The sequence below is a fragment of the Carassius auratus genome, chromosome 39 (assembly GCF_003368295.1).
Source record: "Carassius auratus strain Wakin chromosome 39, ASM336829v1, whole genome shotgun sequence".
In the NCBI taxonomy this organism is placed as follows: Eukaryota; Metazoa; Chordata; class Actinopteri; order Cypriniformes; family Cyprinidae; genus Carassius; species Carassius auratus.
The window spans coordinates 12,493,366-12,511,597 of record NC_039281.1 but is presented as its reverse complement, the minus strand read 5'-3'; the positions used below and the strand labels follow the sequence as shown (position 1 = coordinate 12,511,597).

The window sequence follows — 18,232 nt, the reverse complement described above, 5'->3', positions numbered from 1 at the left end:
TGTTGATATTTAGTGCATTTGAACAATAATAAATCTAAGATCTGTTTAATAAATCATAAGGGCCTTTTATTTAGTTATATCAGACATATTTCATTTATGCAGCTTCAACACAGCTGCTTTAGGAATGTGTTCCAGTTATAATTTTATGAATATAGTACGAGAGATTAAAACAGCCATACAAGATGATTTAATCTAAAGCACAGGCTTCAGTTTATTGACCATTGCACACACATGAACAGATGAGAATATTTACACAGATGTAAAAAGTCAGTACCTGCAACACATTAGAGTAGAGCTGCACATCGTGTGACTAACACACAGCTGTGTACCAGAACAAACTGCACATATACCACCATTAAAGTCCGTTCAGCTTGCTTCTGCTACTTTGGACTGGCTGGGATGCACAGGTCTCTTTAGTCTTACACTCAAGCGCTCATTCTTCGCATTTTTGGAGGACGACATAGATTATACAAGTGTTTAAAAAGAAAAAAGGTTTAATCCAAGTAATCACACCCCTTAATAAATGGAATTCTTTTCTGGAACGGTATCTTTACAATGTACAGAAACTTCTAGTTCATCCGTTCCACTCAATATCCATCTCATAGATTCACTACTCATAGGTTCTGCTCTTAAAAGGTACAAGATTCATTCTCAAGTATTGCAAACGCAAGAAATCCTGCTGCAAACAGGTATTACAGGCACTCAATACTTTTTTGTTCTCTTCTAATCATTAGTTTTCCACAAAAGAAGAATTTAGCAGGATGTCTGAATTTCTCAAAGGACAAAAAAAAAAAAAAAGGACGATCTGTATTGGAGTTCATCATGATGCTCAGACAAAGAACATTACATACATTAGAACATAATTTTTTCAGGTATGTCACTTTTAAACCAAATTAAAAACAAAAACGAATGTGCAAATCTGCTAATAATGCTTAACTCTTCTGTCTATTCAAACACACACACACTGTTCCTGTGCATTACAATACTGGGGCCCCCCCTCACATCACCCTGCACAGCAGGACATATCTGTGTCGAAGGCTTCTAATGCTACTGTCATGACCAGCCATCATCCTCTCTTTCCACAGCCTGTGCAGTTTTCCAGCACACTTCCTGCTGCGCAGTCAATGATGCCACCCTGGCCAGACAACATCCACACAACAGCAGTTTCTATACAGTTCACAAACAGACAGAAAGCAATAGATAATCTACTAACACATGGACCAGATTCTACAAAAGATCTGTTTGCTCCTCTACTTGCGTTCCTTCATTTTCTTGGGTCATGACTCATCATGTAATCTCACTAAATCATTACCTGCATCCCAATTTACATACTTCTAGTGCAAACTTAAAGCATGTACATTTTACTGAGGATGGGAAAGTACACTGTATGACAGAAAGTACCAGGACATCATGAAATTGTCTATTAAACTCAAAAGTACCCATGTACCCATTGTAGAATTTATAATAATAATAATAATAATTATTATTATTATTATTATTATTATTATTATTATCATTAATATATATATATATATCTTACATAAGAGATTCAAGTATAAACATCACATTGATAGGGTTGTCAAACAGAATGATGAACCAAGGGAATGTAAACTTTTGGATTGAGTAACCGGTGTAATTTCACTTTTATGATTTTGTGTAGTTGAACATACTTAAATATCAGTTTAATTAATAAAAATAAAAAAAATGCTGAACACCTTACAGATTCTGTAAAAAATCTCAAATTATGAGAAAAGTTAAACAATTTGGGAGGCCCTAATTCTAATCCTCACCATCTGTTTTGGATGTAGTGCATGTAAATTGGGATGCAGGTCTAAAAGTAAAGATCTTACTGTAATGCCATTAACAGAGAATTTACTGCATGCAAATCCAACCCCATTTTTTCAGTTGCCTGTCCAGCCTGAAACCATCAAACAGAACTTGACGCCTCGTACAATGTTCTTTCTTTTCATAGATGTGAACATTAAAACTTCTTTGATTCATTCAGCCCTTTAAAAATTAGTCTAAAATCTGAACTCCAACCAATGTAAAAATCACACCGGTGTTGATGCGATGCTCTTCACTAATCTAGATAGGTAAAGAATTTTCAATTGATTAGAACTGGGAGGAAACGTGGAGGGTTATACTTCTCCACATGACATGTCATGCAAAAAGTTAGGAATAAAGTCATTAGCATTTCTTTCTTTCTTTTTTTTTAACTGTTTGCTCAATGCATTATGCTAGATGGCCCTACTACAAAAAGTACGGCAATCTTCTCTTAATTTTTTGCCGTTTGTAATCCCGATGTCAAACGCATGTTATTTTAGACCTTCGTAATCAAACATGACATTTAGTTCATAAACCATTTAAACTACATAAGACAAAAAAAGAAAGAAAAATTATCTCTATTCTTAGTCGTTTTAGAAAAATGTTACAACAACGAAAAAAAGGAAAGTGCACCGTATGAATGGCTCTCTTTCTTCTGAACGATAACACAAACAAGGCGTAAAAACCTTCAGAGATTCACAGTCAAAGGTCACAATGTAAGATCCAAGCACACCTCTACAGCCAATCACAAGTTACCGCACAGCTCAGACGAACAATACAGTATCAAAATACAAGGCCTCCCTCTAGTGGATGGCAAAGAGTGTCATTTTGCTCAAAAGGAGGGGAAACTACATTCGACAGGCACTTGATTGTAACTGCACAGCAAACCCAGAGCCACCAGCCAGCACGCCTCTGTCAGACGCTCACAAAGACACAAGGCAGTAAAAAGCATCAGACCCACAGGAATGTGCGGCGGACTCTTCACATCTCCTAAACAAGCGCTCGCACGTCAAGAGAGGACACAAATAAGCATGCAGGCCAGGTCATGGCAATTTTACGCCTTGCTTTACAGACAATTAAAATATGCTTATTCTGTTGTCATGATAACCTTAGAGAAACCAGAACATGCTTTCGATATGTGATGTCAGATGCTAAGTGGTCTGATTGGCGGCTGTAAACAGAAAAAAAATAGCCTTGCACAAGAGAAGTAGATAAATAATTGAGATTTCTGATGTAAAAGAAAGAGTGACAAATGAGGTAGAGACATCAAACCAGCCACTTCAGAGACAGGAGAAGTGCTGAGAGAGATCACTCTGGATGAGACATGTTAGAGAGAAGAGGCTCGGGCCGTTCAACTCATCGATTCGTTCTTGTGCCGGTAGCGATGGGAGTCTAGAGGCAGCGGGGGCTCCGAATCATCCATGGGCAGGACCAAGCGGGTGCCTCGGATCACCAGCTCGTGGTCGCCAAACGCCAGCTCTCGGTCCAGAGCCTCGTCAGAGTGCACAGTCACTCTTCCGACGGGCGTCCCGCTCGTGTGAGCGCCCGTTGCATCTGTGCTCACAGTGATGTCACCGTACGTCAGCGTGATGTCACTGTCGTTCAGGATCAGGTCCGAGTCGCTGTCTTTCAGCTGCTCCTCATTCTGGGAGAAAACACACAGTGGTGATTTCATTGAATCCGAGCAGATTTTCTGAGGATGCCAGTAGCTATTTAGCAAAGAGACTAATCAGCCTATTACTGTTTATTAATTATGATCCATCTTTTTGCTGGAGCCAAAAGAGGTTTGATGAGGGACTAAAATCTGGTGAAATGTAGTAAATGTTAGTGATTTGTATAGTGAGTTAATCGTTCAAAGTTGTAGGGGTCATTACGATTTTATTTTGTATTTTTTTAAGAAATTAATGCTTGTGTTCAGCAGGAACACATTGAATGGATCAAGTGACAAAAGACATTTATAAATGTTAGTAAAAAAAAAAAAACATATTCTGCTCTTTCTCTTCATCACATCCTGAAATAAATATATCAGGGTTTTCACAAAAATATTAAGCAGGATAACATCACTGATAATAACAATAAATATTTATTCATCATATTAGAATGGTTTCTGAAGGATCATGTGTGACAGTGAAGACTAGAAGCACTGAATGCTGATTACATATTAAATATATTTTAAATGATAGTAATATTTTATTTCTATATTCTGGATCAAATAAATTCAGCCTTATTTCAAATGCATTTTACAGAATCCAAACCTTTGAACCATGTGAAGGTTATTTAATCACCAGCTGTTTTTAATCATCTTTTATATGTGATGTAATATCGCCAATACGAACTATGATTCGAACTATGATTTTTATTTTACCAGTCAAGTAAAACAATCTGCACTAGGATAATAACAATAATAATAATAATAATACACAGACTCGCTCATTTATACTTTTTACAAATGACAGGCTAAGTGATTTGAGTCATGCATTAATAAAAAAAAAGCCTACAACGATCAAAACGTAATCATTGCAATGGATAGAAAGCGCTGATTATCCTAATAACACAGCAGTAACAGATGGTTTTACGTCTCATGTTGCCTACATCAATCCACATTCACTGTCTGTTCACACCCCTCTGGATAATCAGCTCTAGGAGGGGGGTAATTTGAGTCAGCTATTCCAGCCAATTAAATGGCAATTAAAAGTGAATTTGAGGGGTCCGTCCCTATAAATACAGATTCCGTCTGTCGCCATCTGACAGAAATGACTAGTTCCTTCAGTGTTATCTGCCTAATCTAGCTTAAACAAAGAGGAAAATCTAGTACTACAGAGAATTATCAGTGCACTGCGTGCATGTAAAGTACAAACCTCATACGCCTGTGGGCTGGTGAGGCAACGTGCCAGAGGGCCACAGCAGGCTGGGAGTGTGGCAGTGAGCGGTGGGCCACTGTGGGTCAGAAAGGGCTTGAGATAACTGCAAGTCGACAGGGTTAAGGTTCTGCACGATTTTGCATTGTATGAGAAGATGTCATGATGCATCGGACTGCGTTTGCAACATTTAGGTTTCATATAAAACAGAACCGACATCTGAAATGACACAAATTTGTGCATGTAAACATACCTATTGTGGCACACTGCTTAGCATGCACAATTTAAAGTTGGAGGACAGGATTGGTGTTTTTTTTCTCCCATCTTGTAACTAATAAGAGCTACACAGCAAAGGATACTTGTGATCAAAGTTGTACCAGATCCTGAAGAACCAGGCGCTCTCGTGTTTAGTGCTCCTCCTCTCCACTCCATCAGGGCCGATCTGCAGATTCACAGAGAGGAAACACATCACGACAAAGCTCTGCTCTAAAAAAACCACTGTACTTTTATCTACAGCAGACCAAAAACACTTACAAAGTTCTCCAGATCGGTGTCTACTCCAACACTGCCGAACACAAAACAGCATTACAGCAAATGTAATGAAACACTTATGATGCACAAAAGATGCAATCCCCCATTCCAGCAGTTCACTTGTGTGTCACAAAAAGGTTATTCCGACTACAAACTAACCGGATTTTCTGGCAGGACAGCATCTGAGTTGTGCCTCCACCGCAGATCCAAACGGTGAAGAAGACCACCAGCAGCGTGGTGGAGAACATCATCTGCCGCGCATACGTGGCCGTGTCCCTGATTGACAAGGCAAAGGTCATGGCGCCACGAAGACCTGGCGAGGAGAGAGGAAAGAACACAAAAAACTGGTTCATACAGACCTGACAAACCGGATTTGTTTTTCAAATCTGATCTGTTCACAGTGTGATTCTGCAAGTTATGAAATCAGATCCATTTGTTCAGCCAGTGCAGTCAAAACCCAGTTAATCTACATTAGCAATTACTTAAAACGGCAAGAGATGTAAGAGACTCAGTGTGGAAAGAGAGGAAATTTTGCCTTTTCTCTAATCCGTCATGATATCTCGCTGCCGTGCAGAACTCATCACACAATGAAGGTGACAGACGTACTACTTTACCCTTTACACATTCATGCATGTCCTGTGTCCGAAACTCAGATTAAAAAAAACAAAACCAACAACAATGGGTACAAGCTTGACCCATTTAACCTTAACGTTTGGTTTAGGCATGGTTAAATCTTAGCTGACCATAGGAACTTCCTGCAGCTTTACACACAAACCTGCAAACATCATCATGTGCTGGAAGTTGGGGCTGATCTTGTATTTACGGCCCAAGTTCAGCAGGAAGGAGAGGGGGTAGATGTTCGCCGCTCTGCCCAGAAACACAGCCAGCTGGGAGAAGAGGTGTCAAGGCATGACTGCAAAAATGGAGCTAGCGCTGAACTGACAGCATCTAGACCCTGTCTAGACATTTTGTCCTTCCTGAGGCCTTAAGAGAGCTCGGTTCATTAAAAAGTGGTTCTGGGCTATTGATTTCCTGGGAAACACAATGAGCTGTATGTTCTTGGTCATATCACTCAACAACAATACCCTGCCACTTCCTTGACTGGCATTAAGTACTGCCGCCCAACATAAACACACACGTGCTTTCTAATAATCAAAATCAGATTTTCCACTTGCATTTGCTATTTTACCATTTTCTTCGGTTTATGTATTCTTTACTGAATTTTACATATTCTCAGGATACGAATGCGCCCACTATGAAGATTGGGTTGAAGACGTGGTTCTTGAAGGTAAACAATGTCAAGCCCATGTAGGAAAATATGAAGTTCTCAGCCAAAAAATTCAGAAGCTCGAATAACTGAAAGAGAGCACAATGACAAGAAATCACAGTCAGATCTTTATACTACTGTATGTATATTTCATATTTTTCAAAAAATCTTACCGACCCCAAAGCGTTCAATGTTAGAATACATCATACAGACTAGGGAGGGGAATAAAACACAGCCTAAAATACTTACTTGTTTTGTCCTTTCCTGAGATTCAGGAGAAAGATTGTTAAAGGTGTAATGTGCCTGTGTCATTCCACAGAACAGAACCGCCACCACACCTGAGAAAAACCCAGCAAGAGGAGTAAAAACATGCATTCATTTATAAAGTTTACAATATGTTTCTAGGTCGTTTTTAGAAGACTCCGTGGGTGTCTCAAGCTCACCTGTAAATCCACATGCCTCGGCCAGTAGGAATGTGCTCCAGGACATGAGGAAGAACAGTGCCGTCTCCAGCAATGGAAAGTCCCTAAGCTTAGTGAACTTAGTAACGTGAAAAGGAGTCAACGAAAACAACTTTGGGATGAAGAAACTACTAAATGCATTATTTAACATTAGCAGTGATAATCAAATATAAAGCAGAATGAGATCCATGCATGCCACAGGATGTATTCAAACACATCCCATTTGATAACAGTCACCACGGTCATACAGAATTAAGCAGCATACAATATTGAACCAATAAAAGGATATCAATGCAGTTACGACTCCAGTTGCCACTCCAAGAGCAAAAGAACCACTGAAGACCCCCAGGAAGATTCCAAAGGACTTCAGCATGGCCATGGCTTCAAACGTGTGAGTGTTGTCTCCCTCAGGCTGATATGCAACAATTGACCTGGAAGAAGAACACGGATACAGTCACACACAATGTATGATATTAATCAATCTTATGAAAGCAACTCTAATGTCAGAAATCTAAAAGGGTAAAGAATTTTAAAGAAAGAGATTTCTCTGTTCTTCTGTTTTGCAATAATGCATCCATTTGCGGGAAACCGTAACATTAACAATACAAGCAGGACTGGAAAATGTGCTAATGTTTTCGGTAACATCTAAACTCTGACACATTAATATCAGATACTACGTTTGCTCAGCAGAGCGATTCAATTTATATCCTACTGTTTCCCAGTCTCTGCAGTGTTTTCTTAAAGAGGTCATATTTTGCATATTCTATCATCCATTATGTTTAATTTTTCCAACCCATCTCTGATAATGTGGAATCGTTCAGACCAGACTAAAATGATTGGTCTATGCCAAATACCATGCGCATTACATCATCTGTAAGAGTTTTGGTGAACCTTCCCATATTCTGCTCTTATAGCTTAAGAATTGTTGTCTTGCAGCTTAATTTAAATACATATTATTCCATGTATTAGGATAGAAATCATGTTCTGGGAGACCACGGAAGATTTGATTCCTCGTGATATGACCCCTTTAATTACTTTTTAAAAATATACCTGATGTCCAAATGACGTGCTCAAATTAATAAATGACATTTTTAGCAGTTAGGATAGGCAGGAACAAGAGAAAACTTTCTAGAGGACCACAGTATCACTTCAAACTATGAAGCAAATGGCTATCATCCAATCAGCAAATACCCACAGCTCTGCCCCATCCACACCTTCCATAACCGGGATGCTAATGAACTTCAGAATTCAGTTCAAATAAAGTAAAAAGGGATTCTTGTTCTTTGAGGATTGAGGCAGGACTCAGATCTTTCTTTAGCTTCATTACAGGTGCTTGGTGTGAAGCATATCTGTGGGTCATTTACTCGGCATGTTCTGGTACAGACCAGTCAATGCACACACTAAAAATCCACTCGGCAGGCTCAAAGCTAAATGTGCAGCACACCCATTGATGGGCGTTCTCAGTGTCTGGTTCCCGCCCTCTGTATAAGCCACGCCTCTAGGGCTGTGATGCCCCGCCCCACTTTGCCTTCCGTAATAAAGCAGCATGCTGGAGCAGATGAAAGGTCCAGCAGAGAAAGAATCGGATGTTAAATGAAAAGTGTTAATTATTCGTTTTGCATTGGGTTTCTAAAAACCCAAAACAGTTAGATCTCAAAATATATTATATATCTTAATAATATGTGTGAATTTAAAAAAGCAGTTTGTATATACAGCAGTGTATGATCATGAGCAGTAGAGGACTTACGAGGACAGTACGAGAGCGACGGCATCATTCAGAACACTTTCTCCAAACAGCAGCGCGTACAAGTCAGCGTCCACCTGCAGGTCATTGAAGATGGCCAGAACGGTCACTACAAAACAAAACAAAACACAAATCAACCTTCTGCTAAGCCCCGCCTTGACAAACACTACTGACCAATCCTGCTTTAGCACCTGTTGCAATCAGACATTTTGTCAGATGTACTATTCTAATGCAATTTCTATTCAAAGGATATAAACACAGCATAATCCAAATAAATGTGTTTGAAATACACCTTAAAACACCCATGATTGCATGTAGGCATTGTTACAGGGACTCTGACTGTAGTACCTGGGTCAGTGGCTGAGACAATGGCACCAAAGAAAAGGCAATCGGTGAAGAAGAAATCACCACCCATATGGCCGATTTGCTTCATCAGCATCACACAGCCATACATTAATGACCTGAAAAACAAACCGCACACCTCTGAACGCTGGTTCTCACCCTCATCGCTGGAGCAAACCACCTGACAAAAGACATTGTGTGCACTTGACTGACCCAATGATGAAACAAGACACCAAGGTTCCCACAAACGCGTAGGCAAGAATGGAGCCCAGGTTCCTGAAGAAATGTCTCTGAAACACAGACAGGAGAATTTTAATGAATAATGAGCTTTGATTTATCTATGGTGAGCCTTACATCATCTCGTGCACACAGCATCTGCTCTGTATTAATGAATTACATGTATATATATAAAAAAAACAGATCTTACTCGTTTTAAACTGTATCCAGCATGGAAAATTATGGGAGGCAAGAGAATATTGAAGAAGACCTCTGGGTCAAAGGTCACCTGAAACAGAATTAGAATGATACAGTTACTGACATTTTATTTACCTTTTATAAAATGAGAAGAAATTGTAAAAATTGCACTACTGTTCAAAAGTTTGGGGTCTGTAAGATTTTTTTTTTAATATGTTTTCAATTAAATCAATTACCCTCATCAAGGCTGCATTCATTTGTAAATAAAAATAAAAATACAGTAAAACCAGTTATATTACGAAATATGATTACAATTTCTATTTGAATATATCTTAAAATGCAGTTTATTACAGTAATGAAAAAGCTGAATTTTCAGCATTACTCCAGTCTTCAGTATCACATGATCCTTCAGAACTCATTATAATATACTGATTTATTGCTCAAGAAACAATTATTAGAATCAATAACAGTTTAAAATTTCCGAAGGTTCAAAAGATCTGGATTTATTTTTAATCTGACAATCTTTTATAGCATTGTTACTAACAGTATCAACAGAATGTGCCCTTGCTAAATAAAAGTTTTTCTTTCCAAATTTATTTTTAAATGGATATTTATTATTATTTTTTTAATCTGAGCTATACCCTCTTATCAGTGGTTTGACTGGAGACAATTTAGGGCAATCAAGTCTAAATTTAGTCTAAAAGGGTCCAAGGGTTAAATAAGACTGATTTTATGCACATTAAAATGCATCTGAAACATAAATTCTGCAATATGTAAACCCAAATGTTTATCTGAGATAAGCAGTTGTTTCATTCATCTGTCATATGAAGGGTATGTTCAGAAAATTACTGTTTAGAATCCAACCACCCACAGATTACTTCTATCAGGCACTGAATTAGAATGTGTGAGTTGTGTGTTGAAATTAATTTACTGAAACAAAGTTAAATAATCCGGGAATTTGTTTGAAAGGTCTGGCAAACACAACTGGGTTCAGCAAAACAGACTGGCTATCAATCTCAAAACAGGTGCAAGTATGAGTCATATTCAAATTAAATTCCCCAAACATTTGTGGTTGAAGTCCAACTTTCAATTCAGTTGCAGGTCAAACGGCTGCTGTATGAGTATTGTGATGTGACATTTTACCTTGCGGAGCATCTCGTTGTCCTGAATGTCATTGACTTCACTGCCACTGATCTCTCCTTTCAGTGTGTACTCATAGAACTTACCACTGACATTCACCAGCAGTGTGGCTGGACTGGCAGTGACATTACAGCTCAGTGTAATATTGTTCATGTCGCTGGGTACATGAATAGCATATCGCAGTACAACACCCACAAGCAACCCTGATAAGAGACGAAAACATTGCATTGCAATGCTTAATTAAAATGTTTCAGTACATGCTGTCATCATAAAAGCAGAAGTGATTTAACTCTCAAATCACTAGATTTTTGAAGCATCTGTTTATGTACCATGGTTATTTTTATTAGCTTATAATAAACTTTGAAATAAAGCTGCAATAATATATATATATATATATATATATATATATATATATATATATATATATATATATATATATAATTAGAAGCACATCTGAAATAAGTTTAAGTTGGAAATAAACAAAAAAATTAAAAATGTTACATTTCTCAAGTAAAAATCAATCAACCCAAAACAGTAATATTAAAGAAAAAAATTACAAATAAAATTAATAAGTGATAAATATTTTAAGAATAATTTATATATAAATTACACTAAAACTAAAATAAATGCTAACACTACAAAAATCGAATCTTAATTGAATATAACATAATATATAAACTATGTACATATAAATAATTGTACAACACTGTACACAAGCTCCTGAATAACCCATCTGAGAGGATTTCCAGTTAGTTGTACCTGTTTGCAAATAACCCTAAAAACATAAGTATTAATCTCTTTGCAATCAAAAGGGGTTTCCTTGACTTAAGGCTCTAACATTAATCATTTTTTTAGCTGACAACAGCAAGCTTTTGAAATCTTGTATCTGTGTTTTGAAACAGCCCAGCATCTGCAGCAGAAGCAGGGAGGCAGATTATCTCTTGCTGGACAGGCCCTGTTCTCCAGAGCTAAAACTCCCACACTGCCCTTTGAACAGTCCTGATCATGCATGGCGTACTTCAGCAGATAGCATGCATCTGTAGACTTTATTGCAGTAAGCATGCTGCTGACCACACAGTTCAAGTGTGCAATCAAAGAGGCAGATGATCACGCCTGATCTTTCTCACCATATATCATCGCCAGTCCCGTCTCGTGCAGAAACCTGAAGCGGCGGTGTTTGAACAACCATATGGTCAAGATCGTCAGGGTGAGGAGCAGGATAAAGACCAGCAGATCGGCGCTGTCTTGCCTGTGGCTTTCTTCGGCTTTCTTCTCTGTCACGATGTTCTCCATCGCACTGTCTTCAGCTCGGCACAGGCGCGAGCAGAGGGAGCTCGCCAAAACAAACAGAGACAGTCTTCTCCAAACACTCATCGCGGCGTTGATTTCACATGTAGAGCCCATGTTGGCATTTCTTTAACGTGGAAAGACAGAAGAAGAGTAATGCACTATTAGTGCTCACGATCGCTGAACACAAGCATTCGCATTAGCAGATACAATCATAGGCTGCTGTAGATTGTTCCTGATTCCCAGCGAGGCCCTGCCCACTGCGCGTGACGTCACGTGACCATCCAAATAACGTGTTCGTGCTGTTCATAATGGGCAAACGCTGCGCATAATTGTCGATGGTATTTTTTTATTGTGCATCGTCATTGTTGAACATTGTCATATATATATATATAATCTAATAATAGATGTTCCATCATGACAAGGGAGTTCAAATCCCCACTCACTCAATTTTTTTTGCATTGCAGTAAAACCCTCATATCTCATGCATATTCCTAAACTGTGTGAAACAGGTCAAATTCTGAAGTTAATGAAGGAGAACAGTCATGCATTTGTCACATATATAATTGAAACCCACAACCTCGGGAAAAAAAGCTACTGTTTAGATCATTGTTGCAATGTTATATGCATTGTATAGTTTATTATTTTTTTTACAACAGTGTCGTTACAGTGAAATAACGAATAAATAAATAAATGTTTAGTTTATCCTCCTGAGTACCAGAAGAAAGCCTTTTGTGAATTTCGTTATTTATGTCATTAGATTGGTTGAAACATAAGAAACAAATGGAGAACAAAAATTTCAATCATATTTTATTCTATGTCCTTTGTAGAGGATGCCATATCTAAGTTATTCAAAAATAAAAATGACAAATACATAGACTTGAAATGTATGTATGGGCAAAAACAATGTTTTATTATTATTATTATTATCTGCAAAGAGAGATAGTGTTTACAATCAAAAGATCAAACCTCCAAACATTTGATATCTCTAAAAAGCCCTGAATGTGCGCTGTACAGGACATCCCCACTGTGGCATGAAGGGTTTTTAGAGAAATTTACTCAAATATAATGTCCTCTACAGAGAACAGAAGTCTATGCCTGGGTCCAAGAAGTGTATGTTTAAACTAGTGCTGTCAAACGTTTAATTGCATCCAAAATAAAAGTTTTGTTCACATAATATATGAGTGTGTGCTGTCTATATGTATTATGTATATGTAAATACTAACACATTTGTGTATATATTTAAGAAAAATGTGCAGTGTTTATAAATTAAATATATTTATATATACGTTATATGAATATTAATATATACATTCTAATATGTTCTAAATATATACTGTATGTGTGTGCTTTTATATATATATATATGTACATAATAAATATACACAGCGCAAACACATATTATGTAAACAAAAACTAGTATTTTGGATGCGATTAATCGTTTGACAGCACTAGTTTAAATCAGCAGATATACTTTATTGTCAGAGATTTTAAACAGGCTACAGGTGTTGAGATTAATTGAAAATTTAAGAATATTTGATTCGTTATTTAAACAAATATGTAAGTGTTACACATAGAACAAAGAAGATAATACGTTTTGAATGATTACACTTCTGTAAAGATGTATAGCCTTGGATTTTTTGTCAAATTCAATTTATATTTAATTGTGGAGACTTTTGTGCTAAAATTCACATTGTAAATTGTATGTCAGTACCTCACACTACACGGATAATCATTTTTGTAAATATTCTTCTGTTCTGTTATATTCGCTGTGTCTCTTTAAATGCACGTTTAAAGTAGCAGTGAGCAACCGGAAGTGCGATTAGTGCGGCGGTGATGACGCAGCGCTTATTGAGGACTGCTTCACGCGCCTCGATCGGTTGTGCTCGAGTGAAAATGGCCTCGTCCTTCTGGAAAGGTGTTGTCGGTGTAGGCCTTTTCGCCCTGGCACACGCAGCTTTTTCAGCGGCACAGCGTAAGTATCGTTCATCCGGAAGCGGGAGGTAACGGACGGACATGTTGTTGTTCAGTAAGATGTAACTGATCGCGGTCCGGCGGTGAGTGCGGCCTCTCCGCGGAGCTCAGTGTGCAGGACAGCTTCAGCTGCACTCAAACCCGAGCGAGGCTGTCTGTCTAGACTGAATGTTGACGAACGTTCGAACAGAACATTCTGTCCAAGAACGCTGTATGGGTGACGTAGGCATCATAATCCACGCTTGAGAAGTTATTTCCTTCCGTGAATCGCTGATCATGTCAGTCTGACTGAGAAATATCAGTGTTTGTGTGGAGTTTTATCGAGGCGTTTATGTAACACATTGTGCTTGGTCTTTTAGAAGTAACGTTAATAAAATTATCTTTACTCTGCAAACGTGTCATATTCAGACTTTTCTCCAAAGACTGTGTTTTGAGTAACCATCGTATAAAATCATCCGCTACTTCTTTTGTAGCAATATCCGATTTGTTCATTTGAGTCGGATCTTTTCATTGAACTGATTTGTTCACTTATCGCTCTATGGTTTCCCAAAAGTATATATCCATGGTCGCAAGTTCCGTCGTTTTTATAGTCTATGGTTGTTATAAATCGAGTTCAAATGAAGCAATGGAGCATTTGGGAAACGCACCCCTGAACGATTCTGTAACTTGGTCGATTGAATCGTTTGGCGGTTTTCGATTCACTGAACCGAGAAGGGTCTTTTCTGAACATACTGACTCGTAATGAACTGACAACCGACGAATTCATTTAAAATATAAACCTTTATTAATAATAAAAAAAGCAGCCATAATCATTATTAAATATAATAAACTAAATTAAAATATATTTAACTGTAATTATTTGTAGTTAATAATATATCTTATTAAATGTATCCGTATTGTTTTGCTTATATTAAAATTAATAAGAGCAAATTCGAAAAAAATATACTTAAAGGTCATTTATTAATAATAAGCAGCAAGTTATTTCAAGTCGTTTTTCAGCTGCTTTAAATGCTACAAAGTTTGGAGCAACTTTACCAAATATACATTTGTGTAAATAAAATGTACTGCTAAGCAAAACATTATTCTACAAAACTTCATCCTCTTGGTTTTGAAAAAAACAATTGAATAATGTTATCAAAACCAGGCCAAATTGAGGATTTAATTATTTAATGTATTTTTTTGGATGAATTGAAGCATTGCTTCACTAACTGAAGTGTGACACATGAAATGACAATAAACACTTTTAAATAATAAATCATAATCCAAAATAATACTAAAAAGCAAAACGTGGCTGGGATGTCCGTGACCAAAAATCGTGACATTTGCTCAAGTTTCTAATTCTATATGCTTGGCATATAATGTAAAGCTAGGTAGCGTGGTAGTGATGATGTTTTTAACCGACTCTTTGAGACAAATTGTTCAAAAGAACCGATTCACATAAACAACTCTGGCTTCCCATGACAAGATGCAAACGATTAGCAGTAGGGACATTTTTTTGCATGTACAATCACTTGCAAAAAGCTTTGAATTATATGCCAAGCATATAGAATTAGAAACCTGAGCAAACATGAAAATGTCAAGAGGCTGTGAACTTTTAAAAACTTTTAATGCAAACCATTACGGTTGGTCATGTTGTGCTTTTTGTGTTTGTGTGCACATTATTTGAATTAACTACATGTAATTGCTATAAATTTAAGATTATTAGTGTTTGGTTTTGGATAAGAAACTTGAAATAATGCATAATTTGCTAATATATTACTATACTAAATGTAACTATGACACTTTAAAATGAAGTGTTACCATGTTTGTATTTAAAGTGCTATTGCTGCAAAATCAATTATAAACTTTTGTTTAGATCGAATGATTTAATGCCTCACACATCCCAAAAAAAAGAGATTTTCTTTTCTTTTCTTTTTCCAGACCGATCCTACCTGCGACTGACAGAAAAAGAGAATGAAACATTACCTATAGATGTAAGTTGCAATCAGCTACAAGACACTGCTCATATTGTTGTTTTCCTCGATGCAGCTTCTCTTGTGTTGTGTTTTCAGATTGTGTTGCAGACCTTGTTAGCGTTCGTGATCACTTGTTACGGCATAGTTCACATCTCAGGCGAATTCAAAGACATGGATGCTTCTTCAGAGCTCAAAAACAAGTAAGCAAATGCAGATTTGCTTTTCTGAGATCATAAAGTAACACCTGGCTTTATCAGAAATATGCTGTTCCTGATGATGCCTTATAAGCTTTCCTGTGTCTCTTTTGCTTTAACAGGACATTTGACACATTGAGAAATCACCCGTCGTTCTACCTGTTCAATCACCGAGGCCGAGTGCTCTTCCGCCCTCCAGAGCAAGAGGCCTCCACTCCCAGCGCCCAGGCCTTGCCCTCCAATCCCCTGCGGTTACGCAAGCTGGAAAATTATCATTGAGACTGGCCTTCAGTGGGCTGCCTTGCCCGGTTTCGTTTTTTTTTATTTTTCTTAAATTAATTTGTTTGCTCCTCAGTTTGTAAGGGAAAATAAGCATATTTTCCTGTCTATGTATATGTGAATATGCTGTACAAACATGCATCTATTGTGGTTACTATTTTGTCAATGGACTGTGCCAACTTCTTTTCCAGCCGATATGTTTGTAAATACTTGTTTTTGCCTGGGAGTCTTAAGTCTGTAGGTTACGGCTGTAGCCCTCCGCTTGGCTGTCACAGACAGGGCACAAATCCTGCCCATTTACATTGTCGGTTTGCCATGTTTTTGGCTGAACTGACCCTAACTGCAACCGGTTCTTCCCTGTCCCCATCTGAATTGAGGTCAATATTGTGGACCATAAATTGAATTAGTGTTAGGAAGCGGAAGATTTGGTTTACTGAACTTCAAATTAAAATGTATAATACTGAAATTGATTAAAACTATTAAAACATGTCTGAGCAAGGCCACAATAGATTGTAGATTAATAGCAATTCTAACAATACTGTGAACACCCAGTGGGAATGAATGGTACATTTTTGTTTTCTTGAGGGGGGAGGGGGGTAATATTTTCAGTTTTATTTCATGTTGAGTCACAACTCCTTAATTTCACCTTAATAAAAGCTGAAATGTTCTTGATAAATTTGCAATTTGGATTTTTTCTGCTTTATTTTTTGATTATAGTGTATTATGATATCTGGCGACCTGCTAACCCACTAAAAGCTTTTATTTTGTGCTATAAATCGTTTTATGTACCTGGGGCGTTGATGGACATAGGTGTGGTAAATCAACCTGGTTATCCATTGTTTTCTGTGTAAGTAGAGGATGGCCGGTTGAAATGGTCCAGTTTAAGCCTGTAATTATACTAATCCTTCACTAAGCCACTTTTTTTTTGTGCTAGAGGAGACCTGCTAAGTACCAGCAATGGCAACCCCCTTATCCCAGCACTGTTTAGTCTGCTCTTCTGGTATTAATTGCTGCTTGTGTGGCATTGTTTTAAACATGGAGGTCATCTTTCCTTTGTGGGATAATGCCTATTTGTTGTCAGTATGACTTTAGAGCAGTTGCATGGCTGTAGTTTTGATATATCAACATGAATCAATCACTGAGGTTGAAAGTCTTAGCTAGGTTAACATTGTAGGTTGTTATCTATAATTGGTTAGAGGTTTGATCATTTCTACAGCTGTATTTAGAGTTGTAGTTGTGGCAAGATGTCTCAGTTTGCCTCATAAGTGCTTGTTAGTTTTGATTTGCAATGGCTGATTCACTGCAGGGTGCAGTTACATCGCAACATCATTGTGAGGCTGATAAAAAATGACTTTTTATTATGTGGTATATACTAGATTGGGGATAGGCAAGGTTGGTCCTGCAGTGCCACTGTCCTTCAGAGTTTAGCTCCAACCCTAATCAAACACATCTGATCAAGCTAACTAATGTTTTTAGGATTACTAAGGCCACAGGCAGGTTTTTTATTCAGGGATGTAGGACAGCGGCACTCCAGAACCAACGTGAGAGATACAGGTGTTAGAAGAGACAAGGCCACCAAATGTAGAACATTGCATCAAAAACATGACAAGATGGAAACCAACCCTTTTCAAGACTGGAACGGGAACAGCTGCCAACAGGTTTACATGTTTGTAGTGTTTTGTGTTTTTAATTGATGAAAACAATAAGCATTTAGACTTGAAAGATAAAGAAAAACAAAAAAGATAAAGTAATTTTGTAAAGTATCTTATACTCAACTCGGGGCTGCATTTAGTTAAACAAAAAAATACAGTAATACTATGACATGTTCCAACTTAATATTTTCAAATGTATTAATTTAAGCATCATTACTCCAGTCTTCAGTGTCACATGATTCTTCAGAAATCATTCTGATATGCTGATCTGGTGCTCAAGAAAGATATCTTATTAACAGTGTTGAAAACA

The 18,232-nt window shown here is 37.5% G+C and overlaps 2 protein-coding genes across 2 annotated transcripts; one reads left to right on the top strand and one right to left on the bottom strand.

The window, feature by feature from the left end:
• Window positions 1-184: 184 nt before the first annotated feature.
• LOC113057961 (sodium/hydrogen exchanger 6-like) lies at window positions 185-12,142 on the bottom strand. Its single transcript, XM_026225600.1, has 16 exons — window positions 11,709-12,142; window positions 10,585-10,784; window positions 9,455-9,532; window positions 9,241-9,317; window positions 9,034-9,146; window positions 8,689-8,794; window positions 7,231-7,372; window positions 6,924-7,029; window positions 6,730-6,818; window positions 6,456-6,569; window positions 5,989-6,100; window positions 5,373-5,526; window positions 5,217-5,247; window positions 5,042-5,124; window positions 4,683-4,788; window positions 185-3,469 (listed from the first exon to the last, which is right to left on the bottom strand). The coding sequence occupies exons 1-16, from the start codon at window positions 11,983-11,985 to the stop codon at window positions 3,176-3,178; spliced, it is 2,082 nt and encodes a 693-aa protein (XP_026081385.1). The 5' UTR covers window positions 11,986-12,142; the 3' UTR covers window positions 185-3,175.
• Window positions 12,143-13,681: 1,539 nt separating this feature from the next.
• On the top strand, window positions 13,682-16,946 carry LOC113057965 (membrane magnesium transporter 1). Its single transcript, XM_026225606.1, has 4 exons — window positions 13,682-13,843; window positions 15,763-15,815; window positions 15,894-15,997; window positions 16,114-16,946. Exons 1-4 carry the CDS (start codon window positions 13,705-13,707, stop codon window positions 16,268-16,270), a joined length of 453 nt encoding a protein of 150 aa, XP_026081391.1. The 5' UTR covers window positions 13,682-13,704; the 3' UTR covers window positions 16,271-16,946.
• The last annotated feature ends 1,286 nt before the right edge of the window (window positions 16,947-18,232 follow it).